The sequence below is a fragment of the Diceros bicornis genome, chromosome 19, assembly GCF_020826845.1.
Source record: "Diceros bicornis minor isolate mBicDic1 chromosome 19, mDicBic1.mat.cur, whole genome shotgun sequence".
Classification (NCBI taxonomy): domain Eukaryota; kingdom Metazoa; phylum Chordata; class Mammalia; order Perissodactyla; family Rhinocerotidae; genus Diceros; species Diceros bicornis.
In genome coordinates this window covers 16,570,343-16,597,638 of record NC_080758.1, presented here as the reverse complement: position 1 = coordinate 16,597,638, position 27,296 = coordinate 16,570,343, and the positions used below count along the sequence as shown (strand labels likewise).

Here is a 27,296-nt window from a genome sequence, read left to right as displayed (position 1 = left end):
GGTAATCCTAATCCTGTCTGTAAAAGAGCAAACTGTTTACCAGAAGCCGAGTTTTCTTCTTGACACTGACTCACACTGACTCATCCTTCTCATTTTCCTACCCATCCCTCATAACAGCCTTGCAAAGGAGAGATTTTTAAGGAATTCAGTTGGGTTACTTTTTTTTGTTACTTTCTAAAATTGAAAGCTTGAAGGTGTCACGTCATTGATTCTGTCATAGGAAAGGCCAAAATCTGTGCTGCCCCAGAGTGGCCAGGGCCATGTAGCCGAACATCTCACGTCTAACCAATGTTACTGCAATAAACAAAAAATTAAAAAACAAAACAAAACAAAACAAAAACTGTCTAGACATACCAGTTCTTTTGGCTGAGAGAGTAGACAAGTGCCTGAAATGTACATGGTAATTGACTAAACATGTGTTGTCACCTTGACTTAAATTCTGTTGAACCTTGAAAATTTCTTCTTCTGAGATGGGAAACCTGAGCGGAGTTAGAGCCAGAGCTATGATGCCTTAACAGTTGGATTTGAGATGACAGACACAGAATTCAGGCAGCACATTAGAGTCAGCAAAATGGGGAAGGAAGGTTGTGGATCAGAATGATTAATATCTTTATGCCTTCATTTGACATTCATTAAATGCATATATACTGATCATCTGTGCTCTGCCAGGTGCTCGGGCTCCAACAGTGAATAATAAAGACATGGTGCCTGCTGTCATGAACCTTATAGTCTAATGTGTGTGTGTAATAAGTGCTGTGGTGGCACAAGCAGAGGGTGCTAAGGGAGCAGAGAAGGGCCTTGGTCTACACGTGGGAGCACACGCTTCTGCATAAGGACGAAGGGAGGAAGGAAGGCTTCTTGGAGGAAAAGGCACCCAAGCTGAGACTAGCTGGATGAATAGGAGTTAACTGGAAGAAAGGGGGTAGGGTGGGTCAGGGATGGCTGGAGATTCTGGCCTTGGGCTGGGAAAGAGTTTGCTTGTGGAGGAACTGCAATAAGTTCCAGTGTGACCGAAGGACAGTCAAGTGGGGGGAAGGTTGGTACAAGATAAATCTGGAGAAGCTGGCAGAGCCGGATCATGCAGAGCATTGTGGATCAGTTTATTAACTGAAAACATTTTTTTAAACTGAGGTAAATTTTGCATACAGTGAAATGCTCATGACAAGTGCATATACCCATGTAACCAGCACCCCATTATGAGTAAGGACTTTTAACTTGATGCTAAGAGCAATGGGAGGGATGGGTTTTGAGCAGGGCCCAGACTTGATGCTAATTGTAGCTTAGAACCCCTCGGGGTGGGGAGGGGCACTGTGGAAAGAACTGGAATAGGTGGTTGTTTGCAGGGGGGTGGAGGGAACCCAGCTTGGGAAGGGACCGGGATCTGGGTTTTCCTAAGATGTTTTTAGCAGAGGACAAACTCCTGAGTGCTTTGTAGGAACCGAAGTGTCTACACAGAGCACAGAAGACTGTGGTTTTTCAAGGTCTTTCTGGAAACACTCCCAGGCCGCCTGCATTTTGAAGAAAGCCTCCCGAAAGCATGCCTGGTACGGAGGCAGTGCTTCAGCCAACTTCATTGACGAAACACAGGAAAAGAATCACCTTACTGGTTTATTTTTGTTACCTACAGTACATGTGACATTTTCCTTTTCTGAGCAGGGTATTAAAAGTATTGTTACAGTTTTGGGTTTTAGGGATCTACTGAAGCTTATATCATTTAAGTGTTCTGACAATTTAATATCTGGATTTTTGGCATGGTGAAGAAATCATTTAACGTGTTACTGTGCTGTTTTTGTTGTTATTCCTAAAGAAAGAAAAGATATGGATAGAATTATCCTCAGTGTTTCTAATTAGGAAATGTTTTTGTTTCTATTAAAAACAAATAAGCAAACAAAAATGTAGTGAGAGATCCAGGTCTGTTCTCTACCTCCCTTTTTTTCCTTTTAAAAAACTGTAAGGAATAGTGCTTAAAAACAGTTTACTGCCAAAACATTTTGAAATATGTTTACAGGAAGTTTGTTTCTCACCAAATTCTTTATTTGTTTTTCCAAAGCTTCCAAGCTCGATAGGCTTTATATAAGTTTATAAATGTTTTTGTACACATTGGCCTTAACCTAAGTACTTCTCAATATCCAAACTGCCTTGTATCTTTCTGTGTCTTAAATTCAGAGATACCACCCTGTCGGTTTTGGGTAAATTACAGAGTAGTTTAGGCCCACATAGTTTAAACTCATCCACAGTTTTTTAGTAATACTTGAGGATTTCATCTGAAAAGAATCCTGCTCAAACTCTGAAAGTATTTCTTTCATCTTAGTATGTGTTATTGCACCAGGTCCGTTTTTGCCCGCCGCCCAGAAAGCCTATCACCAAGATGAGATTGCACCAAGAGAGGGTTTATTAATCACAAGGCAGCCAAGTATGGAAACGGGAGAATGAATCTCAAATCCGCTTCCTCGAAAATAGGGACTCAGGGGTATTTATGGGGTAGGGGGCATGGTGGTCTGAAATGATTGGAGGTGAGGAGAGAAGAGGTAATTGATGATCTGCGCAAGCGTAGTCAAGCTTCATGCCTCTTTGTAGGACGCATGTTCACAGACTGGGGGCATTAGCATGCCCTGAGGGTGGAGTTCCAACATCTTGACATCAAAAGTCGCTTATGGGACACATGTCTCTGTGGGCCCAGTTGTTGGGTTGGTGGTCTCAGTCCGGCCTGAAGTGGACAAGGGGTTCCAATTCGTGAAAAAAATAGCTCAAACACCCATTACCGTGGTGACCCAGGCTCCAGGGAGATGTCATCAGTAGGAACCTAGTGGGAGTCAGAGAGCATATTGCCCAAACAGCACAGTTAACAGTGAGTAAGTTTATCATGCAGATTTAAGTCCTCTTCTTCCGTTCTGATAAGTTTCTAGGTAAGGCCATCATCCCCCCCCCCCCCCCCCCCCCCCCCCCCCCCCCCCGCCTTCTTCCTGGTACTGGCAAGAAGATACCTTTACAAATGGAGATTTCCTTTACAAATGTAAATGTCACTTATAAAGGGTAACCAGACCTAAGAATGGGCTTAGCAAGGTCCCTCCTAGATACCTGGAGATGTCTCTGGTAATGGCCTGTTCTAGGGGCAGGCCTCCCATCCCAAACCCCTTTGGTTAGTTAGTGTCTTTCAGGCAGAGACATATTTTGAGGTGGCCAATTCTGATCCCCCGTAGTTACTAGCTGCCTCATCATCAATGGCTAACTGCCGGTTTCAAATGCCCACCTGTTTTGTGTGTGTATGTGTGTGTGTACAGATTATTTTGTTTATTGTCTCTCATATGTCAAAAAAACTTTTTATTTTAATTTTTAATTTCTGCTTTATCGAGGTATAATTGACAATTAAAATGGTATATATTTAAAGTGTACAGCGTTATGATTTGATATACATATACTTTGTGAAATAATTACCACAGTCAGGTTAATTAACACATCTATCACCTCAAATAGTCACGTGTGTGTGTCTGTGTGTGTGGTAAGAATGCTTGAGGTTTACTCTCAGCAAATATCAAGTATACATGGGCCGGCCCCGTGGCTTAGCGGTTAAGTGCTCACGCTCCTCTACTGGCGGCCCGGCTTCGGATCCCGGGCGCGCACCAACGCACTGCTTCTCCGGCCATGCTGAGGCCGCGTCCCACATACAGCAACTAGAAGGATGTGCAGCTATAACATACAACTATCTACTGGGGCTTTAGGGGGGAAAAATAAATAAATAAAATCTTAAAAAAAAAAAAAATTTCAAGTATACAACATAAAATAGTCGCCATGCTGTACGTTAGATCTCTAGAGCTTAATCATGTTATAACTGAAGTCTCGTACCCTTTGACCAGCATCTCCCCGTCTCTCCTACTCTCAAGCCCCTGGTAACTGATTCCAAACCTCTTAATCTCAAGTTCGTGTGCCCGATGCATAGTAAGCCAAACACTGAGACATCGGTGCTTGGAGATGGAGAAAAATTTACTTGAATTTGCCAAAACGAGAAGGTGGGAGCATGGGTTTGCTCAAATCCGCCTTAACAAGAGCAGAAAGCAGGGGGTTTTATAGAGCTAAGAGGCTTGGCAGGTGGAGCTTCAGAGAAAGGAAGGGGTCGCTCCCCATAAGCTCCCGGGCAGTCTGACTTCTGGGCTTCAGCAGCCGCTGGGGGTCGGCCATCCAGTGATCGCAACCTCCCTGAAGGCATTCTCGCTCTTCTCACAAGTCCTCGAGACCCCTGAGTCACCCCTCAAGTTAAACAAGAAGACAGCAAATTGACAAGATTCATCTATGTCTATATGGGAACAAGGTCGAAAAGCAATCATGTTCTTATTGAATATCTACAGTAACCCTCAGGTACCCGGCTTCATAACCACCACTCTACTGTTTCTGTGAGTTCAATTTTTTTTTTTTTTAGGTTCCACATATAAGTGAGATCATAGAGTATTTATCTTTCTGTGTCTGGCTAATTTCACTTAGCATAATGTCCTCTAGATTCATCCATGTTGTTTCAAATGGCAGGATTTACTTCTTTTTCTTGGCCGAATTCCATTGTGTGTTTGTGTGTATGTATGTATGTATATATATATGTGTGTATGTGTGTGTGTGTCTATGTGTGTCTATATATGTATATCACATATTCTTTATCTATTCACCCATTGACGGACATTTAGGTTGTTTCTATATCTTAGCTATTGTGAATAATGCTGTAATGAACATGGGGGTGCAGATATCTTTTTGAGACACTGATTTCTTTTCCTTTGGATGTGTACAGTCATGCATCTCTTAGCGACGGGGGTACACTCTGAGAAATGTGTCATTAGGCGATTTTGTCACTGCGAACATCATAGAATGTACTTACACAAACCTAGATGGTATAGCCTCCTACACACCTAAGCTATACGGTACTAATCTTATGGGACCACCATCCTATATGTGGTCCGTTGTTGACCAAACTGTCGTATGAGGTGCATGACTGTATCCAGAAGTAGGGTTGTTAGATCATATGGTAGTTCTATTTTTAATTTTTTTGAGGAACTTCCATACTGTTATCCATAGTGATTGTACCAATTTGCATTCCCACCAACAGTGTACAACGGTTCTCTTTTTTCCATATCCTCACCAACACTTGTTATCTGTTGTCTTTTTGATAAAAGCTATTCTAACAGGTGTGAGGTGATACCTCAGTGTGGTTTTAATATGCATTTTCCTGATGATCAGTGATGTTGAGCACTTTTTCATGTACCTGTTGGCCATTTGTATGTCTTCTTTGGAAAAATGTCTATTCAGGTACATTGCCCATTTTTAAATGGATTATTTGTTTTTTTTGCTATTGAGTTATATAAGTTCATTATATGTTTTGGATGTATATCAGCCCCTTGTCAGATATATGGTTTGTAAATGTTTTCTCCTATTTGATAGGTTACCTTTTCACTCTGTCGATGGTTTCCTTTGCTGTGCAGAAGCTTTTTAGTTTGATGTAGTTTCACTTGTTTATTTTTGCTTTTATTGCCTTTGCTTTTGGTGTCATATCCAAATTTTAACAATATTAATTCTTCCAATCCATGAACACGGAATATCTTTCCATTTATTTGTGTCTTCCCCAGTTTCTTTCATCAGTTTCTTACAGTTTTCAGTGTAGAGGTCTTACACCTCCTTAGTTAAATTTATTCCTAAATATTTTATTGGTTTCGACGCTATTGTAAATGGGGTTGTTTTCTTAATTTCTCTTTCAGATAGTTTATTGTTAATGTATAAAAATGCAACTGATTTTTGTATCCTACCACTTTACTGAATTGATTTATTAGTTCTAAATTTTTTGGTGGAGTCTGTAGGGTTTTCTCTGTATAGGATCATGTCGTCTGCAGACAGAGACGATTTTACTTCTTCTTTTCCAGTTGGATACCTTTCACTTCTTTTTCTTATCTTTTTGCTCTGGCTGAGGCTTTCAGTATTATGTTGAATAGAAGTGGCAGGAGTGGGGTATCCTTGTCTCGTTCCTGATCTTAGAGGAAAAGCTTTCAGGTTTTCACTGTTCAGTGTGGTGTTAGCTGTGGGCTTGTCACATGTGGCCTTTGTCGTGTTGAAGTGGCATCCTCAACGCTCAGTAAAGTGAAGCGCAATAAACAGGGTATACATGTTGAGGAAAAATAGAGTATCAACTAAGGTTGAGTACTTTTCATAGATTCAGAACCATATGTATTTCCTTTTCTGTAAATTCCCTTCATATTCTGAGCTTATTTTCCCCTTGTGTTGTTGGCCTTTGTCTTATCAATTTCTAGAAGCTCTTTATAGATTAAGGAATTAGGCTGTGATATGAAATCTAATTTTTTCCAGTCTGACATTTGATTTTTACTTTGCTGATCATGATTTTTGCCATGCAGAATATTTTTATTTATACACAGTCAAATTTATCAATATTTTCTTTAATGACTTACTTCTGGGTTTTATGTCGTACTTGGAAAGGCCTTCCCCATTACTGTAAGGCTATAAAATGTTGTACCGTGTATTTTTCTACTTTCTACTTTTCTACTTTCATACTTATATGGTTTGATATTTTTGCATTTTAAATCTGTAGATCCACCAGGAGTTATTTTTGGTGTAAGGTGTAAGCACCTCACCTTTCTCAGGCAGACAGAGAGATTAATTTTGACTGTGGGCAAACTTATCAATGGAAATAAAGAGAATTAGCAATCATTTTTCTTCATTAGGACTTGTGGTCCCTGATATGAATACCCCTATGCTACTTGGTCTTGGATGAATGATACTAACTTTGACCTAGGCACTTAAGAAAATACGTTAAAACATCATTTAAAAATTACTCATCTCACCACTCTAATGCAGTAGTTTTCATGTGTTTGCATTTTTTTTCTAATCTGTCTATTCATCTATACTCATTTATTAAATGCTTTCTGTTTTGCCAGACATTGTGCTAGGTGCTGGAGCTACAGAGTTGAATAAAATATTCACCATTTACCAAGGGAGACAGAACTATAACAAGTAATCATAATGTACTGTGTTGGGTACTATAATAGTCAGGATTCTTAGTAGCAAATAACAAAATCCTTTCTAGCTGATTTAAGCAGACAGGTACAAAGTCCCCAGGAAGTTGATAGATCTGGGCTTGAATGTCACTCAGATGGAAACAAAGCAATGAGGGAGTGTTTCCATGAGAAATGCCCAACCACACTGAGGGGGATTGTTTTAGAGAAAACACCACTGCTGCCTTTACTCATTTCTTCAGCACAAAGATATTAGAAGATGGCATCAGATATTGGACATCAGAAACTGTGCCCTAGAACAGCCATATAACATGAGCTTACAATTTTCTTTAGGGTCTCCAGTGGCGTTAGATGCAGTTAGCCCAATTCATGATCTTTATATTCCTCATGCCCCTCATTGGTCTATAGCAGCAACTACTGAGTTTGAAATAGCTTTGCCTTCAATATGGACTTCACTTCAGATGACCATAGGTGATTATTTTAAAAACTCTTTCAACATTGCATGTCATTGACTATCAGCATCCCATCCTCTAAAGCAGGGATCTGCTAACTATGGCCTGCAGGCCAAATATGGCCTGCCACTTGTTTTTGTATATAAAGTTTTATTGTAATACAGCCAAGTTTTGTTTGTTTACACATTGTCTCTGGTTGCTTTTGCACTACAGCGGCAGAGTTGAGTAGTTGCAACAGGAGTTACTTGCTGTGCTAGTGCTTTAAGATGATCAGTTACTTGTTCAGGGAGATACTCTCTGTATAAGAGGATCCTAAGAGACTGGGACAGGCAGTTGGTGCTCAGACGTTCATGGGCCTCTTGCAGCTCCCTGAGTAATATGATGTCTTCATCAAGGTTCCTTTGGGACAGTCCAGCCCCTTCAGTCAAGAACTTCAACTGGAGTGCCGGTGTTTATTAGTGCCTTCAGTGCTGCGAGCCTGTCTTGATTACTAGAGTCCAAAGAGCCTATTGGCTCTATTTCTGTAATTAAAATTTATTTTATTTTTTTGCCTTTTGCTCTGTTAAATTTCCTTTCTAGTCCTCTGCTTCAGATGATGGTGTCTCCAGCTCATAGAGGATTCAATTGTTAGAAGTCCAGTGAACTCTGCTATAACATATGGATGATCTTGGAATATGGCCAGAATGTAATGGATGCTGAAGATACTTGGAAGATCAGTCTTTCCTGTTAAGTTAAGTCAATTAAGTCAGAATCATCCTTGCTGATATCTGCAAATACGGAGTTGAAGCCACGTACTTGAGAGTTACTGTAAAAATTCAGTAAGAACATGATTACCTTTCAACCTTGTTTCCAGCACAGACATAGATGAAAAGAAGTTAATCTCGTCAATTTGCTGTTTTCTTGTTTAACCTGAGGAGTGACTCAGTACTCACAAGGATTATGAGCTTGTTTTGCAGAAGAAAAAGAATGCCTTCAAGGAAATTATGATCACCAGATAACCAGCCCCCAGCTGCCATTAACGCCCAGAAGTCAGGTTGCCCAGGGGCTTATCTGGGGTGAAAGAAACACGGATTACCCCTTTGTTTCTCTGCAACTTCTCCTGCCAAGCCTCTTAGCTCTATAAAATCCCCTGCTTTCTTCTCTTGTTAAGGCAAATTTGAGAGAACCCATCCTCCCACCTTCCCGTTTTGGCCAATTCGAATAAACCTTTCTACATCTCCAAGCATGATGTCTCAGTGATTGGCTTACTGTGTATCAGGCACAGGAATTTGAGTTAGTAATTGGGTGCATAAGAATTGTAGAGATCATGATTCAGGTATAACTTTGTTCTTCTCTTCCTTGAACCCATGTAATATATTCAGTCCACACTGAAGTCTTCTGGTTTTATTCCTGGTTTTACAAGGCAGTAGCCTTGGTTCTGCTATCATGGGGTCCACTGGATGGAGAAGTCCCCGTGTTATTGTCCCATTTGATTTTTTTCTTTCAAAATCACACTGATTATTAAGAAGCTTTCGGTCAGCTTCTTCTAGTTCCTCTAAAAGAAGCAGCCAGCCTGCTTTTGTTCTCTTTCTAATTTGTTGTTTAAATTTATCTTCAAGTATATCATCTTTCTTTTTGTTTTCCTTATTGGGACTTTTAAGAACTTCCACATAAGTATCTACAGAGTCTTCTTATCTCTGGCCAACAGCGTTTGCCCTGCCCAAGGGCGAGGGGAGGATCCCTTTTATCTTTTGCAAGTCTGCTCTCTTTTGAAGACTGCTCTGCTTCAGGCCTGGAATTTTTTCCTGGCTAAGAATTTTCATCTGAGCCTCTGCTGCTCTTTAATAAATAGTCTCTGTTTCTTATAAATCATGGCATTGATGCACATTAGTTTGAAGTTACCTTTACTTTTGTGGACTGATAGCCTTGTTCTTGATCTAATCTTTCATTGTACTAGAATCCACTGGATGTATAATTATCATTGAGCTACCAGGAGCTGTCACGGGAGATGAGAGGAAAGCTCTGGGGTCCTTTCTCTGTGATTGTCTCATCCAAGCTTTTGAAGGAGGGCTCTGGCTAAGGAGCTCAGAGGCTGCTTAGGACATTTCCCTCTTAGGGGATCCTGCCTCATACTCTGTTGTCTCCATCTTGCTTTCCTAAAAATCCTCCTTTTTCTTCTATTTTATTTTCCTTTTTTTCCCCCCTGGGACCTACTTTTTTCCTTTCTTCCTCCTTTTCCTTTCTCTGTCACTCTGCTTGTCGTGATCATTCCTGTCATCAGGTGGACTGAATCGTGGCTGAGGTGCCTGAAGAGAGCGTGCCTTCATTTCTTCCCACTTTCAGGTGCGGCTTCAAGGGCTCCTCTCCCCACTCCTCGTACAGGTCTTTTTGGGCTTGTGTTTCTTCTGCGTCTTCCACATGTCATGGCCCCAGGCCTTCCCCCTGTGCCAGGCACAGGCTGGCAATGCACCTTCTGGGCCAGGCCAGGGGAGTAGAGGGCAGGAGCAGGGCCCTGGAGACCACGCTCAGCTGGCAGAATGTGGCTCCTGTCTCTCTCCACCATTTATAGTGGCCAGTGTGTTTGATATTTGATTGTTTGCATTTTTCCCCTATTATAACTGCTATAAAATGTCTCTCTTACTTATAAGTCAGTTATGTACATATTTGTAGTGCTTGGTATATGTTATCCAAAGGAACATAAAAATAACTTTATATTTCTTTTTATAGAATTAAAACTATATTTTTATTACAAAAATAATGCCTTGCATGAAAAATTTAAAATACCAATAAACTAAAAGAAGAAAATAAAAATTACCTGCAGTGTTACTGGCTAAATAGTTTCATCCATTTTTTTATGCAAATACTATTTTCCCTTTTACAAACATGAGCCCCTACTGTATAACCTTAACATTAAAATGAGACTGTTTTTTTCATGTCATTAGCTATTCTTCTGTAGCATCACTTATTATGACTACATAATACTCCATTCTAGAGATGTACCAAAGTTTAGTTAGGCACTCCTTCACTGTGGACTTTTAGGGTTATTCTAAGCGGTGCTGACGTGAACAACCTTGAGTTAAGTCCTTACACACATCCATAAGGATTTCTCTAGGATAAATTCTTAAAAGTGAAATGACTGGGTCAAAGGGCATGTAGACTTTTTAAAATTAGTAAACTTTATGTTTTAGACCACTTTTAGGTTCAAGCAAAATTGAGCAGAAAGTACAGAGAGTCCCATATACCCCCATGCATATAAATTTTTAAGGCTTATGTATTGTCAAATTGCCTGTTAGGATGTTGTACCATTTTCCATTCTCACATTTCCCCATATCTCCATAAGGCTGGGTATCATCATTAAAAAGAAATCTTAGATAAGGCACATTTAAAGCAGAATACCTATTCTAGTCATCGTAAGACTGATTTTTTTTTTCCTTCTGAAATTTATTTTTATGTTATTCATTCCATTACTATTTATTATAGCTGGTAATGGCAGAGTTCCACCAACCTTCTTTCCTTGCCAATTTAACAGAAATTATAAAAGTAATACATGTACACAAAAATAAACATCCAGGTAGAACCAAAAGATATAAAGAAAAAAGTAAAATCTCCCTTCCACTTACCCAGTCTTTCTCCTGAAAGCCACTTGCTTTTTACTGTAATGGTTTTTGGTAATTGTGGTGGTTACCTCCAAAATTCGAAATAAGATATATACACACATATATGTATTTTTTTCCTTCATTTGTCTTTGTAGACAGTTAACTTGGGTAAATGGCTCTGTGTTATTAGAACTGCAGATGTCTTTAAAGGCCCTGGTGCTTGCTTATCTCACTGGATTTGTGCTTCTTATTTGGCCTCAGAAAATTTCCCATGGTGGCTTTTTTAAGCTCAGCCACGCGTTTGACATATTTGCTACGGTGATGGCACCCATCATTTGAGGCGTTTTGGGAGGAGGGTTTTGTGATATTTAGTCCATCATATTTGCTGAAATGGCAGTCCTAATCTACTCACTTTGTATCTCTTGACTCCCCTTGTGAAAGTTGAATTAGCACCCCTCCGCTTCACACGACCTCCTTCCCTCCACCTCCCTACATTCCAATGAGATAGACACTATTATGTTCTTCATTTTACAAATGAGATGCCAGAATTCATAGAGGTTAAGTGATTTGCCTGAGGTCGCACAGCTAGTAAGTGGAGGATGGAGTCAAGATTTTTGCTCAAGTCCATCTATTTCAACACCCATGCTTTAGCAGTGCTGCATGAACACATTCCCTCCACTCTCTTTCCCTGCTGCTACCTCGCCTGACCTTCCTGTCTAGTTCATTACTATCGTTTTTCCCTGTGAGCTTAGGAAAAGGTAGGTCAGTTTGTATTCTGATTTTGGCTGCAGGACTTACAAGCTATAAATGACCCTAGGCAAGTCGCTTTCCCCTTCTTTGCCTCCATTTCTACTTCTATTAAATGAGAATGTAAGCACTTACAAGGAGATATGTGTCGCAGAAGAAATGAGACCATCTATGTGCCAGTCCCCCATGCAATGCAAATATGAGACAGTGTTATTATTTCAGAGCTCAATAAGCATTTGCTGATCTAACAATGCAAACTAGTGATGTGGATTGCAGGCTTCTCTTGCATGGATGAGTTTTTCAGAACAATCTTTTAGTTTGTTAATTCCTTTTTCTTAAAGTGGCATTTTAAAAGAAAATCTGTGGTCACTGTTTATTAGAGAAAAGAGCTCTGGGTTTGGTGTTTCTTTGTTTTGTTTTTGAGATATTTTTATGCAGATGCAAAACAAAATCAAAAATCCACAGAGAAGCAGGCTGGCTATTTAAAATGGCACGACTGTCCTGGCCCCTTGTCGCTTTCCTCTGCTTGTGCTCAGTATTCATGTCAATCATTTCCGCCTGTTGTTTCATTGGTGGCCAGTAAGTCCTGGAGCCAAAAAGGAAGTGAAGGGGTGAGGTTAGTCTGAAGTGTACAGTCTGACTTGTCTCATCCTGTTGTAGAGGTCTGTTTTCTTGTTTCCTTCCGTCAGTTGACTGTAACTCTGTGAGTACAGGGATCATATTGCCTTTATCTTTATCCCGTCAGGATCCGGTGTGATCCAACAAATGTTTATAAATGAATGAACGTTGGCAGTGTTTTTATGCCTTCTGCATAAACTGCAAGGTGGCTTGTGATACCCATCATCAACAAGCAGTGTCTGTCATCACTGTTGCAGTTTCCTGAGAGCAAGAGATCGTGAACTTGGTCTGTGGACCTCTAACGGACCCAGAGATGGCCTTCAGGGGTTCCACAGACCCCTTGGAATTACATTCATTTGAAGATATGCATTTTCTGAAGAGCAAGATCTTAGCTTTCATCACATTCTCAAAGGAATAGGTGACCTAAAATGAGTAGGAATCATGGCACAAGTTGGGAAAAGCTTTTCAATGGTGTGGAGTAGTCTAGACAACTTATTTTCACGCACACGTACCGATTTGTTCCTTGATCCCACATGATAAATAAACTATATACAACTCAGATGTCTTAGCACTTTAAGAAATAGATCAGATCAGCTTGGCCCCTTATTTCATGCCCTGTAGAAGTCGAGTTTCCCCAAGATGCTGTAGATGCCTTGGGAGTGAAGGTGTGGCTTATGTTCACCTGGTCATCTCTGCCTCCTCTTCCTGTGTTTCTCAGCCTGTCAGCTCAGAACTGAAACTCAGTCCCTTCCTTGGTTTCCATCAAGAACAAAGAAGACACTCCCCCAAAGCATTTGTAACTGTTATTTTCTTTTTTCCAATTTCTTTTTCCCCCCAAGCCCCAGTAGATAGTTGTATGTCATAGCTGCACATCCTTCTAGTTGCTGTATGTGGGACGTGGCCTCAGCATGGCCGGAGGAGCGGTGCGTCAGTGCACGCCCGGGATCCGAACCCGGGCCGCCAGCAGCAGAGCGCACGCACTTAACCGCTAAGCCACGGGGCCGGCCCGTAACTGTTATTTTCAACTTTGCTGATGATTTGGAAGTCTCAGAAAGGGGTCACATAGCAGAAAATCCATCGTCCTGGCTCCTTGCTCCTCTCCTTTGATTCCTCACAGATTTCCCCTGGAATTCGTTCTTTATTTGCAGAGCTACTTAGCAACCCTCAGCTTTTATTTCTGTTACTTTTTGCAGGGCTGAACCCAAAAAGGTGATCAGCAGCGTTTTATTTGACAGGAGCCTTTCTCTTCAGAGTGCAGATGTAGTTATAAAGAATATTTTTTCTTTTTGTGTACGTGTTCTAACGTCTTCTCAAATTTCATGAAGCCATCTTAATAAATTCTGTATGTCTTTATTCTTATTAAGAATCTCCTTCATTTCACTGTGAATGTGGGCCCTGGCAGTGGGATAGGACCTGTAAACACATTGAAGATCTTGTTCTTACATAGAACAAAAGAGGAGGAACATTTTTATTTTGAAGTCTACTAAACTAGTTTCTCTCACTGTCCCATAAACTGAGTTTTCTCCTCTAAGTTCCTCCAGTTTTATTTTCTTTATCTTCTTTTTTTGAAAAAAATAGTAATGTATTTATTTTTGATGAGTATAACATTAATATGCATTTTATAAAAATTAGAAGAACGTGGAAGTACACAATTTGGTTAATGAACCCCCCCTGTAATCCCGCTGTCCAGAAATAGCCTCTGTTAACCATTTGGTATATTGTATCCTTTTTGAGATTTAAATACATATAGCAACAACAACAACACACTGACTACGAGCCAGGTCCTGTGTGCGTTGTCTGGTTAAATCCTCGCAGAGGGTCTGAGATGGGGGCCCCCGTTGGCCAAAAAATAAACTTGAGGCTTAGAGCTAACTGGTGGCTTACCTGAATATATTTCCGATATTTACTGCTGTAAGCAATCTGCAGTAAATAAGGATGTATCTAACTATGTGTTTTTGTCCGACTATCGCCATGTGATGAATTTCCAAAACTAGAATTGCTTGATCAAAAAGTGTGCGCACTGAAACTTGTGATTTGTTTTGAGAGAAGTAGTTAAGAGCGTGGGCTTTGTAGTCATACACACCAGTGTTCATATTCCCACTGCCACTTGCTGGCCACTCACTGGACTTAAACTGTGCCTCAGTGTGCTCACCTGTAAAATGGGATGATAACAGAAACCTCATATGGCTGTGAGGATTAAAAGAGATGGTGCATGTAATAGCCCTGGCTAGCATCCAACACATAGGAAGAACGGTGTTTCAGACAAAGTCCCTGCTCTTATAAAGCTGACTTTTTTTTTTTTTTTGGTGAGGAAGACTGAGCTAACATCCTGTGCCAATCCTCCTCTTTTTTGCTGAGGCAGATTGGCCCTGGGCTAACATTTGTGCCCATCTTCCTCTGCTTTATATGGGACGCTGCCACAGCATGGCTGGACAAGTGGTATGTCAATGCGCACCCAGGATCCGAACCTGCAAACCCCGGGCCCCCCTAGCGGAGCTCATGCACTTAACCGCTGTGCCACTGGGCGGGCCCCTAAAGCTGACGTTTTAATGTGGGAAGGGGGAAGCAGCAGTGAAAGACAGACAGTAATCAAATAATTGAATAAGAAAATAGTAGTGCTGTGCAGACGATTAAAAGAAAGTGATGTGATAGGTAGATGGGTGGGTACCTTAGGGTGGGGGGGTTGGGGAAGCCTTCTCAAGAGGTGACATTTTAGCTAAGGTCTGAATGATGAGGATATTCTTTAAATTCCTAGAAGTGGAATGGTGGGATGAAAGATTACATGCATTAAACATTTTGGTCAATATAGTATTGACAAACTGACTTGCAAAAATTTTCTAAAATAAATTACATTCCCTCTGTGTATAGATGCGTTTCTTTCCTTCACCCTCACCAGCACTTTTCTCCTGGTTTTAAAAAGTGGGGTTATTGAAAGTTTGTGTTTGTCTTCTGATGAGCTTCATTAGCAGGGGGAAAAGATAAGAAAAGAAGTTTGTTCCTTTGAGGAATCCCGTCTGTTTCCTCTCCCGAAATTAATTGTCCAGCATCACCCCTTACACTATTAACCTTTCTTCTCACTTACTACCCTTTTTCTCTCTGCCAGCTCCTATCTGCTTTGTGTGATAGGGCTAGAAGCTGCCAACATTTTAGCCAATATACATGTTGGTTAACAACCACTTTTCCTCTTTGGAATTAGGCAATGCTGGGCTAAGAGGAGTTGGCTGATCAGCATCCCTTTTGCTGTAAAAACAAGGCAGCTTTTAGAGGTAGGCTGGTTTTTCCACACGGAGTTGTTGGCAAGCGTATCATACCGTCTGTGAGTTAAAACTGTGCAGAAGGCTCTGCACATCTTTTTGTTACAAACCCCTTTCCTGTTGTCGGGGGCAGGGAGAAGAAGGGAGCATTGCTGGGCACTGGACACTACAACTGCTTCTGCCCCAGAACCGGTAGGTAATAAGACCTCTCTTGTTTGTTTGGAATGTGTATATAATTAGATATTGTTTGAGGATCTGTTCCTTAAAGCCTTTTATCATCCTACGTAAACTGTGTCATAAGAAACGTTCTCTTTGTAGGTCTTCTGCGGAGTTCAGCACCATTACAACGATATAGTACATGTTAAATTACAGACCTCATTCAGGTGCTGTTTTTATTTCAGTTGTATTTTTTATAGACTACACATGTATTAGAATTGAATCTCTGATTCAAGCCCTAAAGAAAATGATACTATGTAGTTTAAACTCTTAGACAAATGGATTAAAAGTCACTTGTTCTTAAAATATGATTTGTTTTTATAATCTTTTTAAACTCAGCAACTTAAATAAAACATCCTGAGGGCAACATGTGTTAGCGAGGGGGTCTGGGGGTGGCGTGAGGAGGGAATGTGTTTGGTGAAATTGTCCAGGAGCAAAGCCCCGCTCACTTGAAGCCCAGAGATTTGTTATCCAAATATGTGCAGATTGCTGGTGCTATAAATAGTTAGAACTCAAGTAAACAGCTTCTTCCCTCTAGCTGCTGCTTTGCCATTGTTCAGATTCCAGGACAGCCCGGCAAGCAGCATCTCACACCAGGCTCATGGCACTTGTGCCAGCTCTTGGGCTGCTCCTCTTGCAGGCAGAGCCGTCAGCTGCCCGGGGCTTGAGATGACCGGGGGGCCAAAGGCCCTTCAGTTTCCCTCTTTTGGCTCCCACCACACCCAGCCTGTTGTGCAGCCCTTACAGACTTGCAGCTGCTCTAGAGTAGCACGGATCTAGGATTCCTGGCGCTGTAAAAAGCCCTGGAGCACGTGGCCACTGACTAAAGTAGATTTTAGAAGAGACAGACATTACGTTTTCAGGCCAGAAGCACGCACGGCTCATTCCTTTCTTTTGGAGCTAAAGAGAGTGGCACTGGTTGTCGGAACTGCCGCAAGCCGCCTGTGCCAGCCGCTGACGTGCTGTGTGCCAGGCGGCAGGCTGCTGACAGTTGCAGAGCGCCTTTGAGGACTCAAGCAAATGCTGACATTAGAACAGCTGAGGACATTCCACGGTTTATTACTATATTTCCTTTGGGAAAAAATAAGTCTCTTTTTAAAATTACTGCTTCGGCTGCATTCATTTACAGTGACTCTTATGTCAAATGCCCATGAGGAGGTTATGAATAACTTGACATTTTGTTTTTGAGGGGACAGATGATAAGGAATGATTGAAAGTACTAGATTAAGGATCAGGAAACCTGGATTCTTGAGGAAGTTGCCTAAGTTTTCTTAGCTTTAGTTTCTTCGTCTGTCAAGTGAGGGTAACCTTGCCTCTCCTGTTTCATGGAGTCGATGTGGAAATTTATGTGAAAGTACTTTCTGGCCTGTACCAAACTAGTGGACTGTAGGAGAGAGAGGGGGTAGTGGAAAGAGTCCCACAAGCCTGGCCTTGTGCTCTGTGACCTCAAGCAAAGGGCTCACGTCTCTCAGCCTCCATTTTTTCATCTGTAAAATGGGCCTATCAATACTTGCCTTGCAGGAGCGTTGTAAAGATTAGAAATAACAGCTATAAATCACTGACAAATGGCAGACAATAGTTAAATGGCAGTAGTAGTTATTACTACATGTAACGTGGAGATACTCGGGCGGGATTTAGGATTCGGAGAAACAGATTCAGTTTGTAGATGTCAGCATTAGCAAAAGGCCCTGCTAAAAGCTGATGGCAATAACTGATAATATAGATAACATTTTTAAAATAAAAGTAATACATGAACATCATTAAAAAAATATCTTCAAGCCCAGAAAGGCATCAGTCTCCTACTTACCCCCTCACCCTGGGGCAACCATTTAGTTTTTCTGCTTTTAGCTCTTCTGTTGTTACCTCCATTTTTCTAATAGTATTACCTCCATTTCTTTTTTAAAATTAATTTTGTTTTTGTTAAAATGGCACATGCACATTGTTTTGCTTTGTTCTTTTTAAAGTCACATATCATTAAAAACTTACACTGAAAAACAGCTGTCCCCTGCCCCAACCTCTTTTCCCCTCCTTCCTGTCCTGCTCCCAAAAGCATACACTTTTGATCCTGTTAGCTGTTTATTTTAGCACTTTTCTCCATATAGCTTAAATAATATGTTTATACAGCGATCTCTTTAAAAGCTTTTTTATTGTGGAAATTTTCAAACATACACAAAACTAAAGAGAAGAGTATAATGAATCCTTGTGTACCACCCTTACCCTGCTTCAAAAATCATGACCCAATCTTGTGTCGTCTGTACCTGCAGCCATTTTCCCCCTGCTACTAGATAATTCCGGAATAAATTCTGGACATATCATTTCGTCAATAACTACTTTAGCATGTATCTCTAAGAGAATAAGGACTCCTTTTTTTTGTTGTTGTTGTGAGAAAGACCAGCCCTGAGCTAACATCTGATGCCAATCCTCCTCTTCTTTGCTGAGGAAGACTGGCCCTGGGCTAGCATCCATACCCATCTTCCTCTACTTTATATGGGACGCCGCCACAGCATGACTTAACAAGCAGTGCGTCGGTGCACACCCGGGATCCGAACTGGCGAACCCCGGGCCGCCGCAGCGGAGCGCGTGCACTTAACCACTTGCACCACCGGGCCGGCCCCTAGGACTCCTTTTTTATATGTATAACTACACTACCATTATCACACATAGAGTAATTAATAATCCCTTATTGTTAGCAAAGATCTCCAGTTAACTCGTATTTTTGTGTTCAAATCAGATCCAGACAAAGACCACCCACTACCATACTGCTCTTTCTTTATTCGTCAGTGTTAGGTGTCACCTACTCACCTCCTGGGATGACATGTGAGGCTGTAGCCTTTTTAGAAACACCACAGCTCCACTCACTCTCCTTCTCTTTACCCTTTCCTCCCAGTATCCCAGTTTTTAGTTGTCAGTCTTCAGTGTTTTACAGTGTTATGGCATTGTAAATATTGTTTACCACTGAGCCAGTAATGTTCTAATTATTTTTCCTTTCTGTATAACTGTGTTTCCTGGATTTAATGATAACTTCTTTAATATGCTCAGTGTTCCTTGTTCCTTATTGCTGTCTTTCCAGGCATTCTCGTGGACTTGCAGTACAGTTTTCGGTAAACCCATTAAGGCATCCATCAGTTCTGTTTTCCTGGAGCCTTCCGCCCTCTTGCTGTAGTCAGACTGGCGCTCTCTAGGCCTGTGAGTCCATCGAGGTCCCAGGCCGCCTTCATCATGATCCTGGGCGTTCCTCTCACGTTTCTTGTTAGATCCCTGTTTTTCAAATCCTACTTCTTAGTTTAAACCCTCATTCAGGTGAAGTATATTCTCACAGGAGTTTACTGAGAAAAACTGCGTGAGAGAGAAATTGTTCGTAGTCCTTGCATGTCTGAAAATGTCTTTATTGGGTATAAATTCTGGGTTCCAAATCATTTTCCTTTAGAACTTTTCCCTTAGAAAGCATTGCTCCGTTGTCTTCAGGCACCCAGATTGCTGGTAAGAAGTCTGATACCAGTCTTATTCTTTTCTTTTGAAAGAGTCTGTTTGTCTCTCTAGGAACCTGAAGGATCTTTTCCTTTTGAATTCTGAAAGGTTAGGAGACTATATCTAGGTATGGTCTCTTTTCATCCTTCTCAGCACTTTTTAACTTTTCAGTTTGAAGATGCAGCCTTCCTTCAGCGCTGGGCAGTCTTCCTCATTATTTCTTAGACAATTTCCTCTTGTACTTTTTTTTCTTTCTATTCTTTTTCAGGAATTTCTATTTAGTCTGACATTGAACTTCCTGGATTGTTCTATATCAAGATCCTTTTTCATCCTTTGAATATTTTTCCCTATGTTTTGGAAGATTTCCTTTTCTTATTTTCTAGCCCTTCTACTGAATTATTAATTTCAGTATTCATCTTGTTAATTTCTAAGAGCCCAATTTTGTCAGCTTATGTTTTATGAACACAGTATCTTCAGAATCTCTCTGAAGACACAATGTTTTTCAAAAGCTTCTCATTTGTCTGAGTTTTCTTTTCCATTGTAGGATCAATTTTCTCTTTATTTCAGTCTTTGTCATGCGTTGGTTTTCCTCAGATGCCCTCTGATGTTTTTTTTGCCATTCGTAATCAATAACAAACTACTTCTTCTAGGAGATAGGCCTTGGTTTCCTCTGGAATTGGTTGTCTGCCCCATAGGCCTCACCGCTGCCTGGGAAGCTGCTGGAAGCTCTCCATACCATGCTGAAGGGTGTACTTTGCTTTAGGCCACCTGAGTGGCAGTTAGACTGAGGGCCCTTCAGAAATCAGAATAAAGATGCTTGGTCACTTACTAGAAGCCCTGGATCATCCCAGGCACATCTTTCCGTTTATTTAAAGAGCCTCGTGTCTTTGCCTGGGGTTCTGCAGAGCTTCCTGACCGTCTGTGTGCTGCAGGGGTGGGTGGGGAGCTGCTGGCACAGGGCCTTCACTGCATCCCCTGATTTTCAGCCGTCTACCGTGGTCCTCTTCATTCCTGCCGTCTCCAAGCCCAGCGCCTCCCCGGGTTCCACACAGCCGTCTGTCGCCCGTTTCCTCTGCTGCTTTCTTGTCGCTGTGGGCTGGACTTCAGCCTCTGTCTGTCATCGTGCTTCTGTGAACTTTTGCTATCTTCTAGAAATTATTTGAAATGAAATCCGTTGTTCTCTAATGATCCTACCCGCAAGAGGGAAAGCATGGTTTGTAGTTTAGAAGACATGGTACTTTTTTTAAACATACCCCAGCCCAAACTACCCAGGGGGTGTGTGTGTGTGTATAGAAGATATTTATTAGGTTTCCTATTCTGTACCAGTGAACAAGGGAGACGTGTTGTTGACCTCGTGGAGCTTACAGTCTGGCAGAGAAACACGTATAAGATGTACTACAATAACGTATGTTAAGGAGAGAGAGGAGAAAGAGAGGGTGTCATGGGACTCATACAGCAGGGGGAGCTAACTTGTCTCAGAGGGAAGGCCTCCCTAAGGAAGTGACATTCGATCTGAGATCTGATGGCTGAATAGGAGTTAACCAAAACAAAAAGGAAGGGCCGATCAGATTTGTATTTCAGGGTGCAGTGGCAAGGGAGAGCCTGGAACCAATAGAAGGTATTCCTACTGGCAGAGCACCAGGCTGTGCCGTGTCAGGAAATCCCGTGCCTTTTCTGGGCCTGGCATTCCTCACCTTGAAAATGAGGAGACCACATGCTCTCTTCAGCTGTAAAAATCAACAAGTGTAAGATTGTTTAAAATTAACACAGAGTGGAGATCCATCTCTCCCATAATTGCCCCAATCTGAAACTTATCTCCTGCTGCTGGGGAGCAGGTCTCAAGAAGGCCAAAGAAAGCAGAGAGGGGCAGTGTGGTATCCTGCACACCCACCCATTTTCTAGATGCTTACTCAGTGTGATCAGGCTTCTCTTCTCCTGCCAGATCTCCATCAGGCACATCAGCAACAGTCCAAGGGGGACTGGGAAGTGGAGCCTCAGAACATCAAACTCCGTAGAAAAAGCAGCCAGGTGTACTCCAAAACCAAAAATAACGTATCAAACATTTCTTTATCGCCTTTTGTGGGGTGATTCCTCCCCCAAAATATAACTTGTGTCTGAGATTTCAAAACATTGTTTTGAGTGTAGGTGTGGTTCTTTCTGGGTCCATACCCCAGGAGGTTAACTGGTTATTTCTGGGTGGTAGGATGATAGATGATTTTCCTCCCTTTTTTTCTGCTTTTCTGTATTTTCCTATTTTTTTACAATAAGCAGTTATGATTATAATTGGAAAGTAAACAAAACCTACTTTTATTTGTCTCCGTCAATATGCTTCTAAATTAATTAACGTCTAGAAAAAATGGGGACCTTCTAGCTGTTCGGCATAGCGAATAAGTGAGTTTGAAGAGGCGTGACACCTGGAGTCCACCTTTGATAGGGTGAAAAGCTAGTTGCATTTTGCAGCAGCTGTTTGGACTGGCAGGTGGGTAGTGGTGGCTAGAATTTATTCATTCATGCACTCCTTTCGACAGACACCTGTCAGTTACTAGCTGAACAAGTTACTCGGTTGTGTCTGGAATTTCCTTGTGTGTCAGGTGGAGATAATAATTATATCTACCTCATACAGATGCTTGTAGGGATGAAATGAGGTAATTTATGTAAAGCAGTTAGAATATTATGTGGCATATGGTAAACATTCAATAAAAGTTTTGTTGTTTATAGATTTCCTTATTTTAATAAGCGTCTCATATGTACATAATGCTTGTAAACTAGACACAGAACTTTTTCTTAAGAAGCTCACTTTCTAGCAGCAGAATAAGATCTGCCCAGAAATAAATGTGCCTCAAAGGAGAAAAGGATAAATTTCTTTAGAGAGGAACAGGTAAAGTACTAACGAAATTCAGAAAGAGACACCCCTTCCAGACTGGGGATGAGGGGGTGGGAATTAGGGCAGCTTTGTGGCAAAGGGGCTTTCTGAGCCCTTCAGACCAGCTCTGCACTCTGAAGCAGCCAGAGTTTCCTTTTTCCTTCAATGGAGCTGATACTGCTGGCTGTGAAGAACTGCCAAGTTTCCTGCAGGAAACCCTTTAAAAGGCGATAGAGGAAGGGACTTTGGAATTCAGGCCTGGCCCAGATAGTCCCAGCTTGGAGCACAGACCCCGTCACTTACTCCAGGGAACCTTGGAGCAGGTTCCTCTGCTGCAACAGTTTCCACAACCAAAAGATGAGAATACTAATAATCTCTCTGCACCCGATTATTGTAAGGATAACATAAATTGTGTTTCTGGGGCCGGCCCAGTGGCGTAGTGGTTAAGTTTGCACGCTCCACTGCGGTGGCCCGGGGTTCGTGGGTTCGGATCCTGGGTGCAGACCTGCGCACCTCTTATCAAGCTGTGCTGTGGCGGTGTCCCATATAAAGTAGAGGAAGATGGGCACGGATGTTAGCCCAGGGCCAATCTTCCTCAGCAAAAAGAGGAAGATTGGCAACAAATGTTAGCTCAGGGCTAATTTTCCTCACACACGCACACACAAAAACACAAAGTGTGTTTCTGGTGTGCTCAGCCCCGAGTGCGGCCCCCGTCCGCAAAGTGTGTCTACCATTGTCAGAAGACAAAAGGAGTGTGCTGGTGTTCCCTGTTCTCTCCTCATGGATTCTGTCACAGATGTACAGTTATTCAGTCTGCAAGGCAAGTGTTACAAAATACGTGTTGTGGAAGAAAACACATATCTTTGTTTTTATGAATGGGCTACTTATTGTTATTTTTATTCAAGTAACAAAGCATGATTCAAAGCACTCAGGGTGATGTCAGTAAACTGACCTGTCAGGAGCCCAGCTTCATTTCCTGACGCCCACCCAGGCTTCTGGAATAAAAGTACAGCCAAACAACGGCCTCAGCTCCAGGTAGAGCGCGCCTGACAGCTCTCAGTCGCCTTCCGTTGCTCCCTTATCCTGACGTTCCGGAGAAATACCAGGCCCTTCTGGCTTCCCGGCATTCTAGACCTTATTCATTCATTGTCACATCATCCTCAGGGCAGAGGATGGTGACACTGAGTCAGAACTGGAAAATAATGTCTTTACTTTAGGATGTTTTAGCTTATTTTTACATGTATTTTTGAACTCCGTGTAAGTGCCAAGCTCTTAATCCACACAAAGAACCCTGTAGGGTAAATGCGGTGATTATTCTCGTTTTACATTGGGAAACCAAAGCCCAAAGACGTTAACTTGCCCAAGGTCACACACAGCTAGATGGTCCAGGGAGAGAAGGAGACCCAGGTCTCTCCAAGCTGTTGACTGCTGCTCTCTGTGGTTCACCCAGCTGGGGTTCTTTTTATTCCACTACAGTCCCACAGCAACTTGTGGGAAAGCCTTCAGACTGGCAAAGTCCCTCCTAGAATGTAGCCTGTTTGCTTGGGCCTTTCCTGATTAGCATCAAAGTTCTCTGAGAACTAATTAAAATTCTTGTTAAGTCAGAAACTACCACAGCCCTACCCCTACCTATAAATAGCTTCTTCTGCCCCAATAGAGCTCCAATCCCAACTTCCCATCCAAGTAGTTTTAAGACAAATCTGATCTGCCTCTTTGGGGGAGGGGCGATTGAAGCCCAGCCTTGCTTCAGGCCACAGTATTTTGGTAGCAGCACTGGCATGTGTGTGGCATGTGTGCTGGCCTACGTAGGAGTTAAAAGACTCAGTTCCCAAATCTGGCCCTTTCATCTTGAGCTGTGTGACCTTGGGCATGTCACTTAACTTCTCTGTGTTTCATTTTCCCATCCAGGAAAAGGCAATTAATAGTGCAACTCCTGGGTACCTAATTCTCCTAAAATGAGAATCAAAGAAGACAATGAGAGCAACCATCTGTCAACTCTTAGTATGTGCCAAATACTTTCAGTTCCCTTAGATGTGTTATTTAATTCTCACAGTCCTACAATGGAAGCCCTAGTATTTATTTCATTTTACAGTTAAAAAAAAAAAAGTTCAGAGCAGTCAAGTCATACAGGCCTCAGATCCACATCTCTGGCTTTCAGATTGATGCTCGTGATCACTGTACGTGTCACATTGCTACTCACTGTACATAAAAGTAGAGAGCTTTTATGTCTTCCCCAACAAGCAGTCTGCAAATGCAAGAGATTACAGTCATGTGCGGCCCAAGGACGTTTCAGTCAACGACGGACCGTGTATACAACGGTGGTCCCATGAGATGAGTACCATGTAGCCTAGATGTGTAGGAGGCTATACTATCTAGGTTTGTGTAAGTACACTCTGTGATGTTCACACGACGACAAAATCAGCTAACGATGCATTTCTCGGACTGTATCCCCATTGTTAAGCAACGAGTAACTGTATTATTATCTCTTGTAACCACTGCTGTTCCACGTTAGTCCCTAAGGATGGTTAAATTCTCTTGCTTCTTTATCTAGTAGTATACGCTGCCTCTTTTCATGTCCCCCAGGACTCGTTCAGTGAATTTTTGGGGGTCTTCTGCTAGGGAAACAGTTTAGCTCCACCAGAAAGGGGGTTGAAAGAGCTCGGCTGAGCCTGGCATCTTGAGCAGTGGCCTCTGACACCTCCAGGGTGCTTTCCTCCCTGAAGCGTGTAGTCAGCCAGCTTGTAGTAAAATTCCTTATGTTGAGTTTGTGGATAAGCTCCTCAGTGACTGAATTTCAGAAGTGGAAGATACCAAGCCATCACTTTATTGATGGGGAAACCGAGGTCCAGAGAAAGAGGTGACTTGCCTAAGGCCATTCATTCAGTTAGGAGTGTGAACAAGACCAGAGCCCGGTTCCCCAGGCAACAGACCAATGCTCTTTCCCAACCTTTCGCATGAGCCTGTGTCATCTCCCCTAAGTGAAGGGCAGACTCACACACTGTGCCCAGTGTGCACCTAGGAAACTTTATGGAGAAATTAAACAACTTGGAAAATTGGGCAAGAAGAAAGAAATGGGGGTGGGGGGTGGGGGGGTCACGGTGCAGATCTCCACCCTAACTAGTATATTATACACCAAAGAAGTAAAGTAAAACACAGCAAAGCAAACTAGATAGCACACAGTCAGCATGACTAAGAGGCAGAGGGATTTACGTCGGGAGCCCCGGCCCAGTGCGTGGATAGGAAGCCTTTTGTCACTGAGGCTGCAGTGTTGAAAATTGAAGGAAGGATGTTAGGCAAATGTGACGGCCTGGGATGCAGTTACAGCCCCCCTGGCTCGTTGTGCAAAGGAAATGGATCTCTCCTGTGGACGGAGAGGTGGAAACTGAGCAAGGGAGCTGAGTGGTTGACATCATCAAGCTGAGCATTGGGTTACAACAAATGGGGACTTACTTGGCCTGAGACGTGGGAAACACCCACTGAAACCTCGAAGTGCATTTCATTTAGGAGACGGAGGGAGCGGGAGAGATAAAGGGCGAGAGAGAATCTTGTGGACTGCACCCGCGGGCCTGTCTGCTAATCTAGTTTAGCCTCAAAAGGGAGGCGTTTTGAATCCTGGTTTCTTAAATTCTACCTTCGCTTCTGACTGAGGACCACTGGACTTTGAAGAAACTCTTTGCTCTTGTAAGTAGAACTTGATTCTCCACCGCCGCCCCACCCCCAGGGAGAGGCAGAGCTCTCCGGAGAGCTTGCTTTCCAGTTTGTTGGTCACCAAGTGTCTATTTTTATATTATGATATATTATTGTTCTGGAAATTATGACTTTGTCTGAAACTGCCTGGGGCTGGGACTGAGCCTCAAGTCTCACAGATGGGCTCTGTTCACATGATGTTTTACTTTTTTACCAGGAGAACTTTGAGAGATTATCTAGAGCTTTAAAAGCAGCTCCTTGCCCCAAATATAGACAAAGAAATAAATCCTCCCTTAGAAATTGGTGTTTGTAAAACCTTTATTTTTTTTCTGCTTACAAAGGTGGAACAAAAAATTTTAAATATTCTTGAGAGAAATTTCTCTTGAAAGTGAAAATTCCCTATAACCTTCCCATCACAAATACAAGATTAATATTTTAAATTTAAGGTACAGATATGATTAGATTTCATGAAGTTATCACGTACACCCCAATGCAACAGTAGCTGTGTGGCGAACTCCAATTTGGAAAGAAGTGTTGGAAATCTTTAACTTTGGCTTTGTGATCTTATTGCTTTCTTTTTAAAATTTGCTGTTTATGCCTAGAAAATAGAACATGTAAGCTCTTGAGCATTTTATTTGTTGTGGTCTCTTTTCAGGATTTTGAACTGGTACCAGTGGGCACCTAGGCTGAGGGTTCTCAGGTGGCTTGAGATACATGGCTTCCAGCTGCTGTGTGTGATCCACCTCCCCTACTAGCGTAAAAACAGTTGAAAAATCATAGTTAAAGGGGAAAGACTTTAGCTTTAAAATATAAAGAACCACCCTATAGTAGAAGGGCCACCCAAGGATACTGTGTGACCCTGAGCAAGTGTTTCACACTCTCTGGGCCTCAGTTTCCTTTTTGTACCTAAATGAGGGGGCAAAACTAAATGATCACTATATTTCCAAATTCATCTTGAAAGTTTGAACCATCTGTATCTCTTTCCCCTTTGAGGAGAATCCTCAGGGCTTGAGGAGCAAAGAGCCCTTGGTTTTCAGTATCCCGTAGTAGCTAAAAACTGGTGCCTGTAGGACAATTAAAGAGGACATTGTGGAGGAGGAAAAAATTTTCTCTACCCTCTAGGGTCTTCTGGCTGGTCTAAGAATTAAATTGACATGAGACGGATTAATAGGAGAAAATCAAATTTAATTGTGTACATACAGGAACCCCACATACATGTTCAGAGACAGAAAGGTAAAATGAGGTGTATATGCCATCCTGAGCTAAGGAATGGAATGGGGGCCTGAGGCTTCAGAGGGGAGGAGGGTAACTCACAGGACGATAAGAAGAGCAGATGTTCAGTAATTAGAGGTTTGCCCTGCCATACAGATAGGTCATAAAAAGTTATTTCTGGTAATTACTCTTATTATGGGCAAGGC

At 42.0% G+C, this 27,296-nt stretch overlaps 1 protein-coding gene across 9 annotated transcripts in view; it reads left to right on the top strand.

Moving 5' to 3' along the window:
* The window catches only part of PKIG (cAMP-dependent protein kinase inhibitor gamma), a 79,015-nt gene that overhangs the window by 21,450 nt on the left and 30,269 nt on the right, over window positions 1-27,296 (top strand). Inside the window, exons 1-3 of one of the 9 annotated variants that reach the window (XM_058562647.1) lie at window positions 4,351-4,388; window positions 8,030-8,175; window positions 15,778-15,836. The exons of 2 other annotated variants lie outside the window; for them this stretch is intronic. Coding sequence is in view for 2 of the 7 variants with exons in the window: in XM_058562639.1 (XP_058418622.1) it covers window positions 8,112-8,175 (64 nt within the window). In the remaining 5 variants the exon portion in view is untranslated. Of the gene's footprint in view, window positions 1-4,331; window positions 4,389-8,029; window positions 8,176-15,777; window positions 15,837-21,283; window positions 21,357-25,729; window positions 25,873-27,296 lie in introns of those variants that run through there. 6 more of the 9 variants (XM_058562641.1, XM_058562639.1, XM_058562638.1 and 3 more) reach the window with 6 other exon arrangements.